General features: G+C 44.0%; 1 protein-coding gene across 1 annotated transcript in view; it reads right to left on the bottom strand.

The window, feature by feature from the left end:
* Window positions 1–16523, bottom strand: part of DPP10 (dipeptidyl peptidase like 10) — a 324986-nt gene extending 308463 nt beyond the window's left edge. Inside the window, exon 1 of the mRNA XM_068139088.1 lies at window positions 16141–16523. Within this exon, the coding sequence (XP_067995189.1) occupies window positions 16141–16212 (72 nt within the window). The 5' untranslated portion in view covers window positions 16213–16523. The remainder of the gene's footprint in view (window positions 1–16140) is intronic.
* Window positions 16524–17258: the final 735 nt, after the last annotated feature.

Here is a 17258-nt window from a genome sequence, read left to right on the forward strand (position 1 = left end):
TGCAGGCCTGGTACTTAGGGACATGGTTTAGTGTTGACCCTTCTTCAGTGCTGGGTCAAGGGGTGGACTGGATGATCTTTGAGGTCTCGTCCAACGAGATGTATTTTGTGATTGTGCAACTCTGTGATTCAGTGTGACAGTTTAAAGAACTACCTTCATTTTCATGTGATCACACATACTCTAATTCCTTAGGATGACAAAACTTTTTTATGTAGCAATTTAAGAAACAATTTTCACCTGACATGAAAATATTGCCAATCTTCAGAGTCAGTATCACTCTTGGTGTGCATGTGAGTGTGCACATCATCCGCAGGGGCACCTGCAACAGTGAGGTTTCATTTCAAAGATGAGCATTCTTTCATTCCTGAACAGCAAATACACGTATTCAAAGGAAGAGGTACTCAATCCAGAGGAGATAGACAGGTAAAACTTTTTAATGGCTGAAACATGCATTGAAACTCTAAAACATCATGAATGAGTTACTGTAGCCCAGAAGTCATGAGCTCTCAATACGCACTTGCAGCCCGGAAGGTCAATCAGAACCTGGGCTGCATCAGGAGAAGTGTGGCCAGCAGGTCAAGGGAAGTGATTCTCCCCCTCTACTCAGCTCTGGTAAGACCCCACCGGGAGTAGTGCATCCAGTTCTGGAGTCTCTATTACATGAGGGATGTGGAGGTGCTGGAACGGGTCCAGAGAAGGGCCACGAGGATGATCAGAGGGCTGGAGCACCTCTCCTGTGAGGACAGACTGAAGGAGTTGGGGCTGTTCAGTCTGCAGAAGAGAAGGCTCCGAGGTGACCTCATTGTGGCCTTCCAGTATCTGAAGGGGGCCTACAAGAAGGCTGGGGAGGTAGTGGTAGGACTAGGGGGAATGGAATGAAGCTGGAGGTGGGGAGATTCAGGCTGGATGTGAGAGGAAGTTCTTCACCATGAGAGTGGTGAAGCCCTGGAATGGGTTGTCCTGGGAGGTGGTTGAGGCCCCATCCCTGGAGGTGTTTAAGACCAGGCTGGATGAGGCTCTGGTCAGCCTGATCTAGTGTGGGATGTCCCTGCCCATGGGATGGGGGTTGGAACTAGATGATCCTTGTGGTCCCTTCCAACCCTGACTGATACTATGATACTAAGTCAGCAAAAACTTATGCACAGATCATTTATCTAACGTGTCAGACTCCTACTGTTCTGCACCATGCTGTAAAGCCTGATGTCATCACATGCTATGCTAGCATGTCTATTAGCTCACCTGGCCATTTCAAAAAACACAAGCTGAGAACTTGTCTATAAATCAGATACCTGACAGAAAAATAAGGATTCTGCTCTATTTAGCAAAGCCAGGGCTGTACTGCATCAAATTCTACCTTCTGTTCTTTAATTATGCCATCACTTAGAAAAAACTGCACTAATATAATGGTTCAATATTCAATATAATGTAGGAGGCTCAACAGTGCTCCACCAGTCATAAAAGAGAGATTACCAACTTCTGTTTGTGAATAAACTTTCTTTTTGTCATGATTTAATCAACCTTCATTTTTAATCTGCATCCATAAAACATTAAATGCTAGAAGCTTTAATTACTTTGAAAAACACTCGCTGAATAATTTAATCTCAAAGCACAGTTTTCTCCATACTAGGACACTCAAAAAATGTCCTTAAGGGCAAAATCCTCTCAGTAATCTATCAGATAAATCTGAGAGCCTTCAGAGAAACAGTTAACTCATCTTCAAAGGCTAAACACTACTTCTACAAATACTTTTAAATACAAGATTTGTCTGCCTATCATGCAATGTCAGGAAGAGAGATACAATATGGCAAAGCAACGTCTTACATTTGACCCAGTCTCAAAATCAAGTCCCAGTATACCAGATGTAAAACAAGACTTTTCTTTTTTTGGGAAGAAAATACCCCCATGAAATCCAAAGTGCCTGATACACTGAACAGATGGAGTCACTCCACTGGAGCTAAGTGGACATTACTCATTTGCATGGCCAAACACGCATCTACTAAAGCTAAAGGGTCCATGTATTTCTGTGCCTGCATTAACTGAATCACCACTCTGCATATTCACAAGGAAGACACTCATTAAGTCTTTTTTCACTGCAACAGGCCATGCAATAAAAAGCAGGAAAGAAAGAAGTATTTTCCTCAACACTTAAATAGCAAGTGAGATGCTATCAAGGAGGGGGAAAAAACCAACAAAACAGAAACAACAGAACAAAACCAACAACAACAACAATAAATCAAGAAAGAAGACTGCATATTACTGACAGTCAGATATAGAACTATAGACTCTGAAATCCCTTTCATGGTCACAGTTGCAGCTTTCAAATCCAAAGTAAATTAATCACTAAAATAATTAAAAATCCATAAACTTAAATCATTAAGTTCTGTCAATTGCTGCATGGAAACTTCCCTAACAGTAGGATTTGATATTTAAGTTTGCAGCTCTTCAGGAAAAGTTCCCTTTAGCTCCTATACAAGATAACGTATTATTCCTTTGCTACTACAGCAAAGATTTACAATGACATATAAAAAGGTAAGGAGGAACTTACTATCATTGTCAAGCCACAGAAGGGGGCGTGGAATGAGAAATGATTGGTAAAAAAAGGTTTGCTGGGCCAAGAATTTTTGCTTGGACATCTTTCTGAAAACCATTTTTAGGTCAAATATTTCACACGTGGAGAGTTCAAAGATTATCTCAGCATTTCTAGTCCAAGGGTTAAATGGTCTCACTTTAAAAATACTGTCCTTATTTCACTTTCCCTTTGTTCTTTTATGTATCTATTGGTTCTTGCTACAATTTCTCTGACACTCCGTACCCATGTGTGACACAGACCAGCGTGTGGAACGTAACACAGACCAGGCACTTCTTACTGTGCATGTTTCATCCCGTAACTAGTCACAATGAGGGATTTCAGCCTCATTCATTCCTGCTATTGGGTTGTTGCCATCAAGCTCAGCCCAGCACACACTGTAGATGGTGAACATGCTGAACTCTCTGCTTTTTACTCCACTACAGTAAAATAAACAATGCCATTCATTCCCCTCATTAAGGGGACTGGTTTCCATGTAAATGTGACCACAGCTCATTACTCTATACTGTACTTGAGCACACTTGAGCACACTGTCCAGGTGCAGCACAGACAGACAAAAAAATGACCTGTTTTTTTCAGGTACTTTGCTATTTGCTAACAATTTTCTGTGCTGCTCCTCTCGTCCTTATTACCTGTGTACATTCCTACAAATGATGGAAAGACACAAACTGATGCAAAAGCAACACTTGGTAGTCCTCAGTGGCTACAGAATACTGAAAAACAGCTGAGTGCTTAAGGCTGTTCTGCTCAGCTGAGTCACAGAGGATTGCGCTGACAGACAGAACAGATCAGGAACTTACAGCCCTTATCTGCTGGGGTTATGTACTGATTCTACCCAAAATCACAGAATTATTCACATAAAAAAGTGAATAACAAGTTTGCCTTATGAACTACTTTATAGATCATTGAAAAATACCCTGGATCATACCTCAAGTTCAAAATGATCCCCATTATTTACAATCTAAGAGTATTTTTCCTAGAATAATGGATGTGACAATGCATAGTATAAGAAAATAAGATTAAAATCTTTTTCCTTCCAATCATCCTATTTCAATACAAGTTTTTTCAGTAGTTCACACATTTACTCACATGAAACTCCACTTGCAGAGGCAACATGTACTGAAATTAATGGAAAATCTTGCAGGTGGCACTTGCAGGATCAGCCTGCATAGATGGTTTTGAGAGCAGCCAGTGCCAAACTCTGCTATAAACCCTCAGCAGCAGCAGGACACACTTCATGTCAGCCACCCATGGAGCTGCTTCAATAACACAGGACACCCAAGAAATGTGACACTTTGGTAGTATTAACTGCACCTTGAATGACAACCACCATGATCACTACATTTAATAGTGTCTCAGGTTCCTGAATTCAGGGCAGAAATCTAGAGACTTAGTTAACTTTCCAATAATGTTATCATTCTGCAACCCACCTGGATTGTGAGTATACTCCAGGCAATGATGAATAGAATAGAATAGAATAGAATAGAATAGAATAGAATAGAATAGAATAGAATAGAATAGAATAGAATAGAATAGAATAGAATAGAATAGAATAGAATAGAATAGAATAGAATTAACCAGGCTGTAAAAGACCTTTTGAGATCACCGAGTCCAACCTATCACCCAACACCATCTAATCAACTAAACCTTGGCACCAATTGCCTCATTCAGTCTCTTCTTAAACACTTCCAGTGATGGTGACTCCATCACCTCCCTGGGCAGCACATTCCAAGGGCCAAGCTCTCTTGCTGGGAAGAATGTCTTCCTAACATGGTTTTGTTAGTCTCAAATAAATACACAAATATAAGCAAGTTTAGACTCGCACTAACCACTGTATTACCAACAGGTCACTCCCCAAACATGACATAGCACCTCTATTTTATTGCTTGATAACATCTTTTAAAGGCAACATAGTCTTTCCAAATAGTAATTAATCTTCAATGCACTGAAGGTATTTTTGTCCAACACAGGCAACTCTGACCTTTCTAATTTCCAGAACAAGACACCTCAAACTCTGCAAGCACTTCTGAAATTGCAGCCAGCCAAGAACAGAAGCAGGGGGTTTAATCTCTGATTTCCTAAACTCCATCCTCTTCTAGTTTAGTGGCACTATTTCAGGTACAGTCACAAAAGATCATACGATCTATAAACCTCCAGCAAGACTTATCCTCATTTTCTATCCTTGTGTCTATTTTCTCTTCTATAGTCAGATCCATAGCCATCCCTCCAGTGAAGATGAGAACTCTTCCTCACCTGCAACCCATTCATTTTTCATCTGAACTGCAGAGGCAACAAACACTGGCACATTTGAAACACACCAAACAAATACCTGCGCTTCAGAAAAAAAGAATAAAATCTAGTGTTGCAATTAAAACCAAGAAAGGGTCTTGAAAGGCAGTTGCACCAGGCCTACAACCAAGTGAAAAACAAAGCAAAATCAATTACTTTTAAAAATATGCATTCCTGCATCACCTTCTGTGTTTGTTGAAGTTAGGTGTATACTGGCAAGGAGAGAGGAGCAGAGAGAGAAACCATTCATATTTAGGACCTGATGCCCACAAACTATGTGTTTCTTGGGGTTACATGGACCACCTCTTGTCTAACCACAGGGACCACATACCCAGTAGCAGCTGAAGCACACCAAGTGTGCTCCTGGAGCACATCACCTTGCTTAATTTCATTCTAAAAGAATCCACTTCACATTCTGAAACTGCTCTGGGGTGCAAGCCAAAAGGTTCAGTAAGTATGATCAGATTTGTTTCACTGGTGTATTTCTGATCCAAACTAAAATGCTGCCATGGGCTTAGCCAAGAGTTATTGCACTGCAACACCCAAATTTACTGCACACCAAAGGAATGCCAAAGGGCAAGCTTACATGCAAAGACTCAGAGCATATTATTTCAGTGGAAGTATTTCCCCTCCTAAAGATGAGCAAACACATACAGCATCTCCCCCACCCTACTGCAGGGGAGATGAAAGAGGATGCCTGACAAAAAGAAATGGAATAGGTAATTAAAATTAAAGAGATTACACCTTTGTAAGTTATGGTAGTTTAAAAATTATTAACAACAGCAGGTAAGGACATTTATCTACTTTACACTTCCAATGTCTTACTCTAGCAGAAACTTCATTTTTAGAGGGAAAAGAAAAATTCCTTTACTGAAGGACCATTCCATCCCAGGAAAAGAAGTGCTGTTAAGTCCACTTAGGCTGGCAAGGGTGAGCTGAACTAAAGCAATAGTTCACCCTACCTCCCTAGCTTACACTTTAGAAAGGAATCTTTATCCTCTCAGAAATGAAGCAAGATTTAGGAAGAATAGAAGCAAAAGACAAAGAAAACTCTCAAAGCTAGTTTTGAGGGGGAGAGTTGTTCTGGGTTTGGGGGTTTTGTTGCTGTTGTTACTGGGTTGATTGGTTGGTTGTTTTTTAGAGTAAAAAGATCCACAGCCCATTTGTAACCCCATCTGGGCTGGGTACTGTGGTACTGTAGCCCCAAGTGGAAATAATGCAGGGAGGCGGCCAGAATGAGGAAGTTAAAGAGACCTCAGGAAAAGCACATTTTCAGGGAAGAAGCTTACTTCTTCCTTACACACTGAATATATTCCCTTGCTGACAGATGTATACCCCTGCATGTGCCTCTTTCAGAAATTATCTATCATCTCTCCATATGTGTGGTACGGTCTGAGACTGCTAGAGCAGATTCATGGGCTTGGTGTACAGGATGTATAAATAGAGCAAAATGATATCCCCTGTGCTGTGATGCTCACAGAATTAGTGCACTAAAGCCTTTTCTCCTCAAATTTTTCATTTGCTTGAAAAAGCAAGGGCTTTCTGCACTATTTATACCACGAGGATGCAAGGAAGGAAGCTCCTTCCCCTAAATTACACTTTGCTTGCGTGTGCTTGTTTCCTACATAAATACAGCAGAAACCAGAAATACGAAGAATTCAGATTTACTATGATGTATCAATACATATTCTGCAAGGATTACTCCATTTTCATTTCCTGATCAGTGCATTCTTGAAACTAAAAGCTTCATGTAGATTAGTATTATGGGATAGGAAAATAAGAGTGCGAGTTGTTCTAACAGAATACAATTCTGTCAAATGTCTCTCTGTCTTCTGTGGCTTCCATTTGGGCAGCTGAGACAGGTTACCACAATGACACTCTTGTTTACCCTAAGTCTATTCTCTTCCATGCCCTCAAAGCTAATGGTTTCCCAGTACCTAATGAAATTACTGGATCACAATGAAAGTATCAAACTACATAAATTCATTATATGCATGTTACTAGCCTCTGTTCTGAGACTCCTTTTACACTGTGGTACACTTAAGTGAGATAGTGTTCTTCAAATGATTAGCAATAGGGAAATAAAAATAAGGAAACAGATGACAAAGATGTTGTTTAGCTTACAAAGCAGAAATATGACACTGATAAAGGCAAAATGGCTGTTAGAAGAAAATTGTCAGGAAAAGTCTATGGATAGAAGATGAAAGATGGGAAGATGGGGTAGATAAGTATGGGACAGGAGGGAGTCACATGGAGATGTAACTGAACTGAAGTGAAAAAGAAGTCGGCACTGAGAACCACTCATGCAGAACACAGTATTTTACAGAACCAAAAACATTGTTAGAAACAGTGTAGAAGGACAAAAGAAAATAGCTAAGGACACGGTCTAAACAGTCACTAGCAAAAAAAAAAAGACTTTGCTAGAGTCTACAAACCCATCCTGATGATCTTTCACCCTCCTTCCTTCAGTTGTCACTAGTTATGTCACAATGAAATCAGAAATGCAGGATCTTGACACTGCTACTTAGGACTATAACACTAAGCTCATTTCTACCTACAGTAACAGGACCCAAACCAGGCCAATCCTCTCTTCAGTAGAGAACTGCATGCAGAGACCCTGCAAGGCACACAAAAAAATGGTATGTACTATATATAGATGTAAACCCTGCCTTTCCTGGATCGGGTGAGCAAACAGCTTGCATAAACTGACAGCTGCCTTCAGGAACCTTTTCAGAGTCTGACACATAATACTAGAAATATGGTTCTGTCCTTTTGAATTTGAAAACATGCCACAACACTGAACATTTATTACCAAAAAACCTCTGAGAATGCTAGTGACAACATTTTGATAACCACCTCTCATACAGCTTGAGTACTGCAGCTCTTACTGTATACCACAAGATGTTTTCCCCAAAATGCAATGGAAACTGCTACAGAGCAAATTTTATGATTAGTCCTGCAGACTTCATTCACATAAGTGGTCCCACTGACTCCAAAGGGCAAATGCCACTGAAGTAAACAACATGTAAATAAATGTGTTAGAAACAGGCCAGGACATAGAAATCTGTTCAGGGACCAAAAGGGAACATGCAGTCAATGCGCCACAATAACTGAGCTTTTGAACCAAAACTAAAAATGAAACTATTCAACTAATTTCCTCACAATGCAGCTGCCCACTCACTGCACAGTCTCCTGACTTAGTGGGCTTATTACTTCGAGATTTACACTTATATTTATGCTTGATGACCTCCAATTATCCAGTACAATCATCTGCACCCCAGAACAAGAATGCCCTTGAGTAAACCTGACTAGGATGTGTTGTGTTGCTGCACACATCGAAGTATTGCAGAAATCTTCACAAATCAAGTATAAATTCCCACACAGATTTCCAGCAGGAAGTGTCAAGAAGTTCATCTCTTTCTCTTACTAAAGCCACACGATTTTTATAGTCATTTTGTTTTATTTAGAACTGACATTAGACCATCTCATTTAAACAGCTCTTCTGTGAGACTCAAAACCATGGCACATCATTACTCCTAATTCAGTGTACTCAAGCTCAGATCCTTACTCTGAAAGACTTCTCTAATATATATTAAACACTTTGATTTAATGAGCCCCTGAACCCTGAGGATGGAAAAGGGGGAGGTCAGCAGCCCCTGCACCTTCAGGAGCAGAAAGAACAACCACGGCGGATGAATGATCAGTGGCACTGGCAGCGTTTGATTTCGTTTCCTCCACTCACCCAGCATTACAAACAAGTTTAATGGCTTTTCCCACCAGCATTTGGAAGTCTCTCTATTTCCAAAAAGAAAACTCTAACATTTGCCCAGTCTGTTTTCTGAAAAGCTACAAAGCATTGTTCTATTTTTCTCCCTGAAGGGATGCAAATTGCAAATGTTGCCCCAGGCAGTTTAAAGTAATCTAAAAGCATTTAAAGAATCCTTATTTTTCCTTAAATTATCACATGTTTTAACACTTCCTAACTGATTTTCTTTAGACAACATCCTCCAAATGTCAGAGGGGTTTTATCTTGCTTTAGAATCATTCAAAATATTTAGAGACTCTCTACACAAACAACAAAGAGTAAGTTATGTTACTGTTGCCAGCAGTATTAAGAACGATTAGAAAAGGTCTTTCAGCTTCAGCCTCGGATCTGTAGGTCACGAAGTGTCCTTCCTAATGGATAAATACAGTAATTCATCATCATCAGTCACCATCAGCATTGTTCCTTTTACTATCATATATTCATGAGCCTTATTTGATGCAGCTGAGTGGAGCACAGAGGAAGTGTATGATTAAAGTGGAAAGGGACAGAGTTTGAGGCAGTTGAGACTTCATGGCTAATGCATGGACTTGAAATATGACACAGGGCTTATAAGGGCTACAAAGACGGTGTCAATGAGTTACAGCTCCCTGCTGGCAGGACACGGGCATTTGTAGCAAGCAGTGTCTGCGTCTTCCAATGAAATCCTAAAGGAAGTGTAATGTCTGAAGTACAGCCTTGTACACCCACAACTTTTTCCATAAGGCAGGCACATTTCAAAGCTCTAATAGTTTAACATAATAAATAAATTAAATAAATAAATAAATACAAGATACTTCTCTAGGGATCACATATTGCATTCAACCTTATTACCACTATGGGAAGAAAGTCTGAATTCACATTTTCAAGTTAGGAACACATGCATGCAATCTCTGAATGCCCCCAAGTTATTAAAAAATGCTATGATGTTGGCTTTCAAATTCTAGAATAACATCAAACAACTTCTCAGTTTACTTTGAGAGTTCCTCCCTCTTGTTAATTATCAAAATAGCTTGCCTGAGGCAATACCTTCAGTTGCAAGACACTGGAAAGAAATACACAAAGCATGTTTAAAAGTAGCTAATACAATAAGATTTACAAATATCTGAGGCTACTATGTAACCTACATCATGGCTGAAATTCAGACAGCAGAGCCAAGAAGATTGCCCTGTTCCACAGGGGAGTGGTTTATGTACTACATTAAGTAATTCCTCTAATCCAGCTGCAAAGTGGAGGGCTCTACATGCTGAACGACCAGGTGCTGTCTTCTGAGGCACAGATTCCCACACAGTCTTTTTCAAAGGAAGACATAGAGAACCTACAAAAAGTATAGAAACCATGAAGGGAGGGTACAAAGTGCAAGAGAGCATGAGCAACCATGATTGCCTTGCCCTATGCTGACCAACAGAGACCTCTTCAAGGTTGTTATTTAAACAAGTTCCTAGGGCAGAGGGTGGACTGAGCACTAGAAAGTTCTTTGTAAAGTTCGCTGTGTTAGGCAACTGAGTTTATGAAGAGAGACTGATTGATTCTGAATTTGGGATGCACAGGGAAACACAGGTACTACACAGCCACTTAAAATAAAACTCATATGACTGTTCTCTCAAGCTGCCTGAGATCTTGTACATACACAAGCTATTTACAAGATGTCATATAAAATGATGTTTCACAAGGTACATGAGAAAACAAATCACACAAAAAAATGAGATCCTACTTGCCCCTGCTCCACAGAGCTCAGGGCAGAAGATTAGAAATGTAAAGAAGGAAAATGGGCTTCATGCTTTTTGTGCTCATCACCACAAATACATGACTGAACTACACTGAAAGAGAGACATGGCAAGAGAAACTGAATCGAAGCCAAATAGAGTGTTTGAAAGATGATACATCCCATGTCTTTCCCTAGAATTTAAATCCTGAACAACATTCCAAACCACCAGTTAATACATTTTCATGTATACTTGTGCTGATAGTCATATATCCAAGAGATACTGAAGGTCTGTAATACTTCTTTCTGGATCCAGCACAGATATAGTATGACATATATAGAATACATGAAATAGAATTCAGAAGTTACAGCTAAGATTTAGATGTAAGTTCTTATTCTGGGCATAATAATATGACCTTATTTCTCCACTTTTATTGGCTTTTTTTACCTGATGTTTCTGGTGTTATGTTGAACCTTGCAAACCAGAGGGCTTGATATATTGCTGCAATAAAAAAAGTAAAAAGTTCTGCTAGGTTGGTAAGAAAGAAAAACGCAAAAGTCACTTTGGATTATGTACTTCAGTAGAATTTCTTATTTCAGCCTGCAGCCAGCTGTGAACACAACCAAGAGCAGGGGACATGGATTCAACTAACTAAATCTTTCAAGTTACTGGAACTGTGGTACATACAGGATTAAAGAGTTCAACTTTCTCCCTGACCTATCAAGTTCCAAATGACCTGTGTGGGGCAGGGGAGAGCCCTTTTACCTTGATAAAACCCCATTAAGACAAATACTGCTCTGGACAGACACAGCTATCCATCAACATTTTTCCTACTTCAAGATCAGTCTATCTTTGGGAAAAAGAAGTAAGGCAATAAAGGAAGACATAAGAACATAAACCATTTTGGCTTCAGTCACTGAATAATAACAGTGAGGAATCATCCATTTTCTAAGAGTTTGGTCTGACAAGAAGGCCAGGACCACCAACTCAGTGGAGTTGGTAATTTCTTTGGCCTTCAGAGAATGGAATGGAATGGAATGGAATGGAATGGAATGGAATGGAATGGAATGGAATGGAATGGACCCGACCAGGTTGGAAGAGACCTTCAAGGTCATCGTGTCCAACCTATCATCCAACACCACTTAATCAACTAAACCATGCAACCAAGCACCCTATCAAGTCTCCTCCTGAACACCTCTAGTGATGGTGACTCCACCACAGATTGTTCTCTTTTGTTCAGACATGCTTTAAGGATATGCCCCTTCTTTCATGCCCAGAGAAACTGGTCCTGAGACAGAGAAAATTCAACTCCTTAAATCAAGGCAGTGAGGCAAACAGTAGTTGGTTGCCCTTGTAGATATGCTAGGCATGTAATTTAAATGCTTACCAAATAACTTCCCTATTTAGTACAAAACAATACAGCCTGATGTCATTTTTCCTTACCTGGTTTTAAGCAGGTAAGGAATGCAGTAGATTCTAAAATGACATACAGTTAAAAAAAAAAAAATAATCTAGAAGGTTTTTAAACTTATTTATTTTAAAATTGATTTTTAAAATACCTTAAGCTGGAAGATCAAGAGGGCTCATGAGAGAAGGACCATACATTGCAAAGGTCTGTCTTCTGCACAGACAAAGAACAGCAAGTAGCACCAGGTGGTGTAGATCAGCTGGGTTTTTGTAAATGGACTGAAGCCTCACAGAAGTAATGCCTAGAGGAGTTATCTTAGCTTTTCATCTGCAAAGGCAGCAACATTCACCAACCAACAAGTCATGCAATTACATTATATTTTTCAAATATGTTGTGTCTGCTGACTACTGAATGGTTATGCCTTTTAAAAACCATCACTAAACAGCATTGTCCAAGACCCCAGGAGTGTTCTTAAAAGCTACCACATGAAAACCACTATTTTTGGGTACTCTCTAAGAGGAATTGAGAGAGGCACATTCACTCCTGACACAAGTGCTCAAGGGACAGAAGTCTGAGCACTCTGATAGAGCTTTCCAGAAATGAGCAGAAACGCAAGTAATTTACAGCTATTTTCCTTTTGACAGATATATCATCTGAACATAAAACTGTAATTTTGGCAGTAAATATGACTCATCATCTAGCAAAGAGTTGAGAGTAAATCTGGCTAATTTATCAGACTGATCACCAAAACATCAATAGCACTGTTAATGGAAGTTGTTGTTAGATGCCTTGGTCCAGGGGAGGCTGGGTTTAAAAGTGCCATCGGGAACACGCTGGATGTGAAGTTGTATCCAATTTGTTTATAAAGCGATGGCTGTGGAGGCTTCAGACCATTTATCCAGGCTTTTATTTAAGTGGAGGGTCCCAGCCTGCTATAATTTGAAATTAAAGCTCAGGTCCCAAGCCTATACATTTACCACAAAGGCATCAACTTCAGCATGGCTATTCTCAGAGGCATATGTAGAAGCAGATTTTTGAAATCAAGGAGATTTACACTCAAAAAGTCTTGGTGTAATTCCTTGTTCCTTTTTGGACTTCCTACAGGACCAGCCACTTCACTACCAAAAAAGATTTGCTGCTCCTACCTCAGGAAACCCTCTCAGGGCAGTTGTGGCTTCTTGTTAAAAGTAAATAAATAAACCACAGGTGTTGCTTATAACAACACTAAAGGCTTATACAAGCTCCCCAAGCAAAATGCAGCATTAAACAAGAGTACTCTCACAGAGACAGATTTATGGAAGGCCCTAAGAAGGCTGCATTTTCCACTTGGAAAACTTGGGTGAGCATATGAGCCTCTGTTTATTCTCCTCTCCATGCACACCGCAGCTGCAGCCCTGTAACTGCAACCACAAAAAGCCAAGAAAAAGCTTTGAACCCACAATATCTTCTATTAGGATCACAGCCACATCCCACTGCTGTGCTAAGAATGGTTTCCAGTATAAACCTAGAGTCAGATCCATCCTGCAGCCAAGCCCTGGCCAGGGCTGAACTATGATCACATGGAACGTCTCTGATGAGGAAAGGCTGAGGGACTTGGGACTTTTTAGTCTGAAGAAGAGCAGACCAAGGTGGGATTCCATCAATGGTGATCAATACTTAAAGGATGGGTATCAGGAGGATGGGACCAGGCTTTGTTCAGTGGTGCCCAGTGACAGGGCAAGGGGTAATGGGCACAAACTCAAACATCAGAGCTTCCATCTAAACATGAGGAGAAACTTCTTCAATTTATGGGTAACCAAGCCCTGGACAGGCTGCCCAGAGAGGTGGTGGAGTGCCTGTCTCTGAAGACAGTCCAAACCCATGTGGATGTATGTATGACCTTCTCTAGGTGACGCTGCCTTGGCAGAGGGCTTGGATGTGATGATCTCCAGAGGTCCCTTCCAACCACTACCATTCTGTAATTCTATGTGATTCTGGATCTCAGCTGCTGCAAAGGTGAGTGTGGCCTTCCTGTTCATAGAGATTCACCAAGCACAGCCTCACTGTACAGAGCTCACTGTAAGACTTTGGACTGCACCCTTATTAACATTTACAGCCACAGAAAGACTTGCCATCCATTAAGCTCAAGATTTTGCATGGGACGTTGTTATATACAGTGTGAGGTCTCTAGCACCTAGGACAACAGGCAATCAAAGTTCATTCAGTGTCAACTTTAACCAAGAAAACCAAACCTGGTTTGGAAAAACATGATGCAGATATACAGGACTTGACACTTAACGCCCCATGTAGCCTGACACAGCAGTGGACCACCCATCCACTCCAAAAGAGACTGAGAACTCCAGAGCATCTGGGTAATAATATTTCCATATTTAGGATAAATTCATAGTTTCATAGTTTCATTCAGGGTTGGAAGGGACCACAAGGATCATCTAGTTCCAACCCCCCTGCCATGGGCAGGGACACCCCACACTAGATCAGGCTGGACAGAGCCTCATCCAGCCTGCTCTTAATTCCTAAATTCCTAAATACATGCTGTAAATTGAGAACTCACTGCTGTTCCTCATTATGACCTAAAAGAGCAGTCAAACTGGTAATTTTTGGCATAAAATGTTAAGCTGATTGCGAAAAGACTTCCACCCCAACAACAAAAAAAAGCATTCTGGCAACTCAACATGTCTGAACTGAATAGAAAGAAATAAAGATTGCTCAAGTTCAAGTACTTTCTGTTCCATCGAAAAGAAGTATCCCTCTAAAGCAAAACAATGTCCCTGAAATTTACGAGCTCTGTGAACCTCTAAGACTATTTAAAGTGATCTTGACTTTTCCATAAATTCTAGTATTCGCATGACAGTACTGATGGAAGTTACCCATCTTTTTCAGAATTTAAGCAATTAAGAAGACTCTGCAAGCTCAAATACATTACTAGTATGGCACGAAAATGTGTCATTATGTACAGACTTCTCAGCAAAAAGCATATATTTGTAAGTTTATTTGAATGAATGGGTTCACTAATTCTGGAAGGGGAAAGCCAGAAACACAACGTGCAGCCTGGCTGTGTGTGCAGGACTGGACACTAGGGTATGGGCTTTCTAAAGCATAACTGTGCACAGCAGCTCTCAGTGTTGGCGTTTTTCACCCAGTTTGAGTGTACCAGAGGGAAAATAAGCTCTGTAGATGCACATAACAGAGACTGGCATTGTGAAATGCGCCTTCCCACATCCTGCCAGCCCCATCCCGCATGCAGGAACCCAAAACAGAGAGTGGAGGGTACTGACAAAATGCAAAACCCCTCCGTCTCGGAATACCGCCAGAGTTGGCACATTTGTAGATGTTTGCGGGAGGAAGAGGGCGACCTGAGCTGCGGGGCCTCGCCGGCGGGCGGGAGAGCAGGTGCATAGCTCCGGTTTCACCACGCCGCCCCGCACCCGGCCCTGCGGCAGAGGGTACCGAAGGGTCTGCATCGGGGGTCTCGTTGGGAGCACGCACAGCACTATCCCTCCTCATGCCCTAGCGCTACCGCCCCAGAGCAACAGCTACGGCGGTATGGTAGCGAAAACTTCGATTTTATGATGATGACATCCAAGTTCAGCTGCTCCCCCATCACCCATCCCGATAGCCAACCGAGACTCGCCCCTTTCCATAGCGATCCAGTGCCCAGAGGCATCAGTAACCCTGCCAGCCCTGCACCCGCCAGTCGGCGGGGAGGCATCCGTCGGGCCGACAGACGTGACCACCGCCTGGGCTCTGTCAAAAACCCTCCGGCAATCATCGTCGGCCCCACGGGGCCGCTCACGCCCCACCGCGGTCCGGGCGGCGATGAGGAGCGCGGGCCCGCGCTGTGGCGAGCAGCATCGCCGTGGGTACTGGGAAACCCCTGCGCCCCGCTCCCGGGCGCATCGGACCACACCGCCACCGGCAGCCTCGACCCGCACCACATGTGCCACCGCTGCTTTCCCGGCCCTCGCGGCCGGCAGCCCCGTCTCGGCGCCGCTGGAAGCGTAGGATCCTCCCAGCTCTTGTGCCTCCCCCCGGCTCAACTCGCGGGGAAGCGGAGCGCAAACTCCTGCGGGACCCACTGACGGCAGGGGCCGGGGCTGACCGACCTCCAGCTCCGAGGTGAGCAAGGCTGGGTCCTCTCCGAGTGATCCAGCCGCTCCCCCCGCATTCCCCGAGGCGGCTCCGTGGGGGTCCTACTGCCTCCGGCCGAACCGCTCCCAGGGCACCCGCACAACCCCCCGGACTTTTTACCCTGTCCGCACAACTTCTCTGGGACGGCAGCTGTCCCCCCCATATCCTCACCGGTCTGTCCATCCCCCGGCCCCCCAGCGGCTCCCGCCACGGGTCCCACCTGGTCGGGCTGCGGCGGCGGCGGGTTCCCCCTGCCGCCCGGGTGCGCCGGCTGCTCCTTCATGGCTGTCATCGCAGGGGGCTCGGCTCGACTCAGCTCGCCGCCTCTCACTGCCGTTGCGGCCCCGGGCACCCCTCCCTCGGCGCCAGCCGCATGACACCAGCCTCCCCTGGAAGTGGCGCGGCAGAGAAGGAGGAGGAGAAAGGGGAAGACGGGCGGGGGGCGCGGAGCTGCCGCCGCCGCCCGCTACCGCAGTGCCCCGCTGCGCCGATGCTCAGGGGGTGTCCGGCCCCGCGGTGACCGCTGCCGCCGTGCCCCGCGCCGGGATACAGCCGCGCATCACCGCCGGGCGCCGGCCGCGGAGCGCCCCGCGGCGGGCACTCTCTGCCCGCCCGCCCCGCTCGGCTCTCCTCCGCCCCGCGCTCCGCTCCCCTCCGCTCCGCCCGCCGTGGGCCGGCCCGCCGCCGCCAGCAGGTGTCACAGCGGTTCCCGCCGGCCCGGGAGAGACCATCCGCGCCCCCGCCACGGGGGCGTCGCTGCCGGCTGCGGTGGGGCCGCGCTGCCCGCCCCTCCTATAGCTACCGCCCCGCAGAGACCGGCCCCGGCCCGGCGGGGTCTTTCCCCGAGCTCACCCGGTTGCTGCTGCCCCTCCGGCAGAGAGAAAACATGAGGTAGAGTAAAGGGGGAAAAAAGGGAACAGGGCACACAGTCGTGCTATTGGATTTCATGTGATACTTCTTGCACCCCGGAGCTCCAACCGCCCCCCACGGGCAGGGCAGGATCTGCCCACCGCGGTGCAGGCTAGGCACTGCTTTTCAGCAGCGATCCACCCACCAGCCAAAGGTGGGGCTCCCATACGGCAATGTCCCCTAGCTTGAGGAGCTCACCATGGGGCATCAGAGCCCTTGTTTTCACGAAGGTACTCATCTGACGAAGGCCATGGCTGTAACAGGAGTCTGGAGTACCCGTTTTTGCTAAACTCGGCAAAGGAAGCCCTCATACTGAGCTAGGAAAAAAAAAAAAAAAGACAACTTCAGGAAGACCTTAGGGACACATTTTACCCTGAATCCCAAATCTGTATCATCAGTTGGCTTCAACCTCGTGGGTTTTGGGTTGGT

This window comes from Melanerpes formicivorus, unplaced genomic scaffold (genome assembly GCF_026170545.1).
Source record: "Melanerpes formicivorus ecotype bairdi unplaced genomic scaffold, bMelFor1.0.p_v2 SCAF_5, whole genome shotgun sequence".
Lineage (NCBI taxonomy): Eukaryota > Metazoa > Chordata > Aves > Piciformes > Picidae > Melanerpes > Melanerpes formicivorus.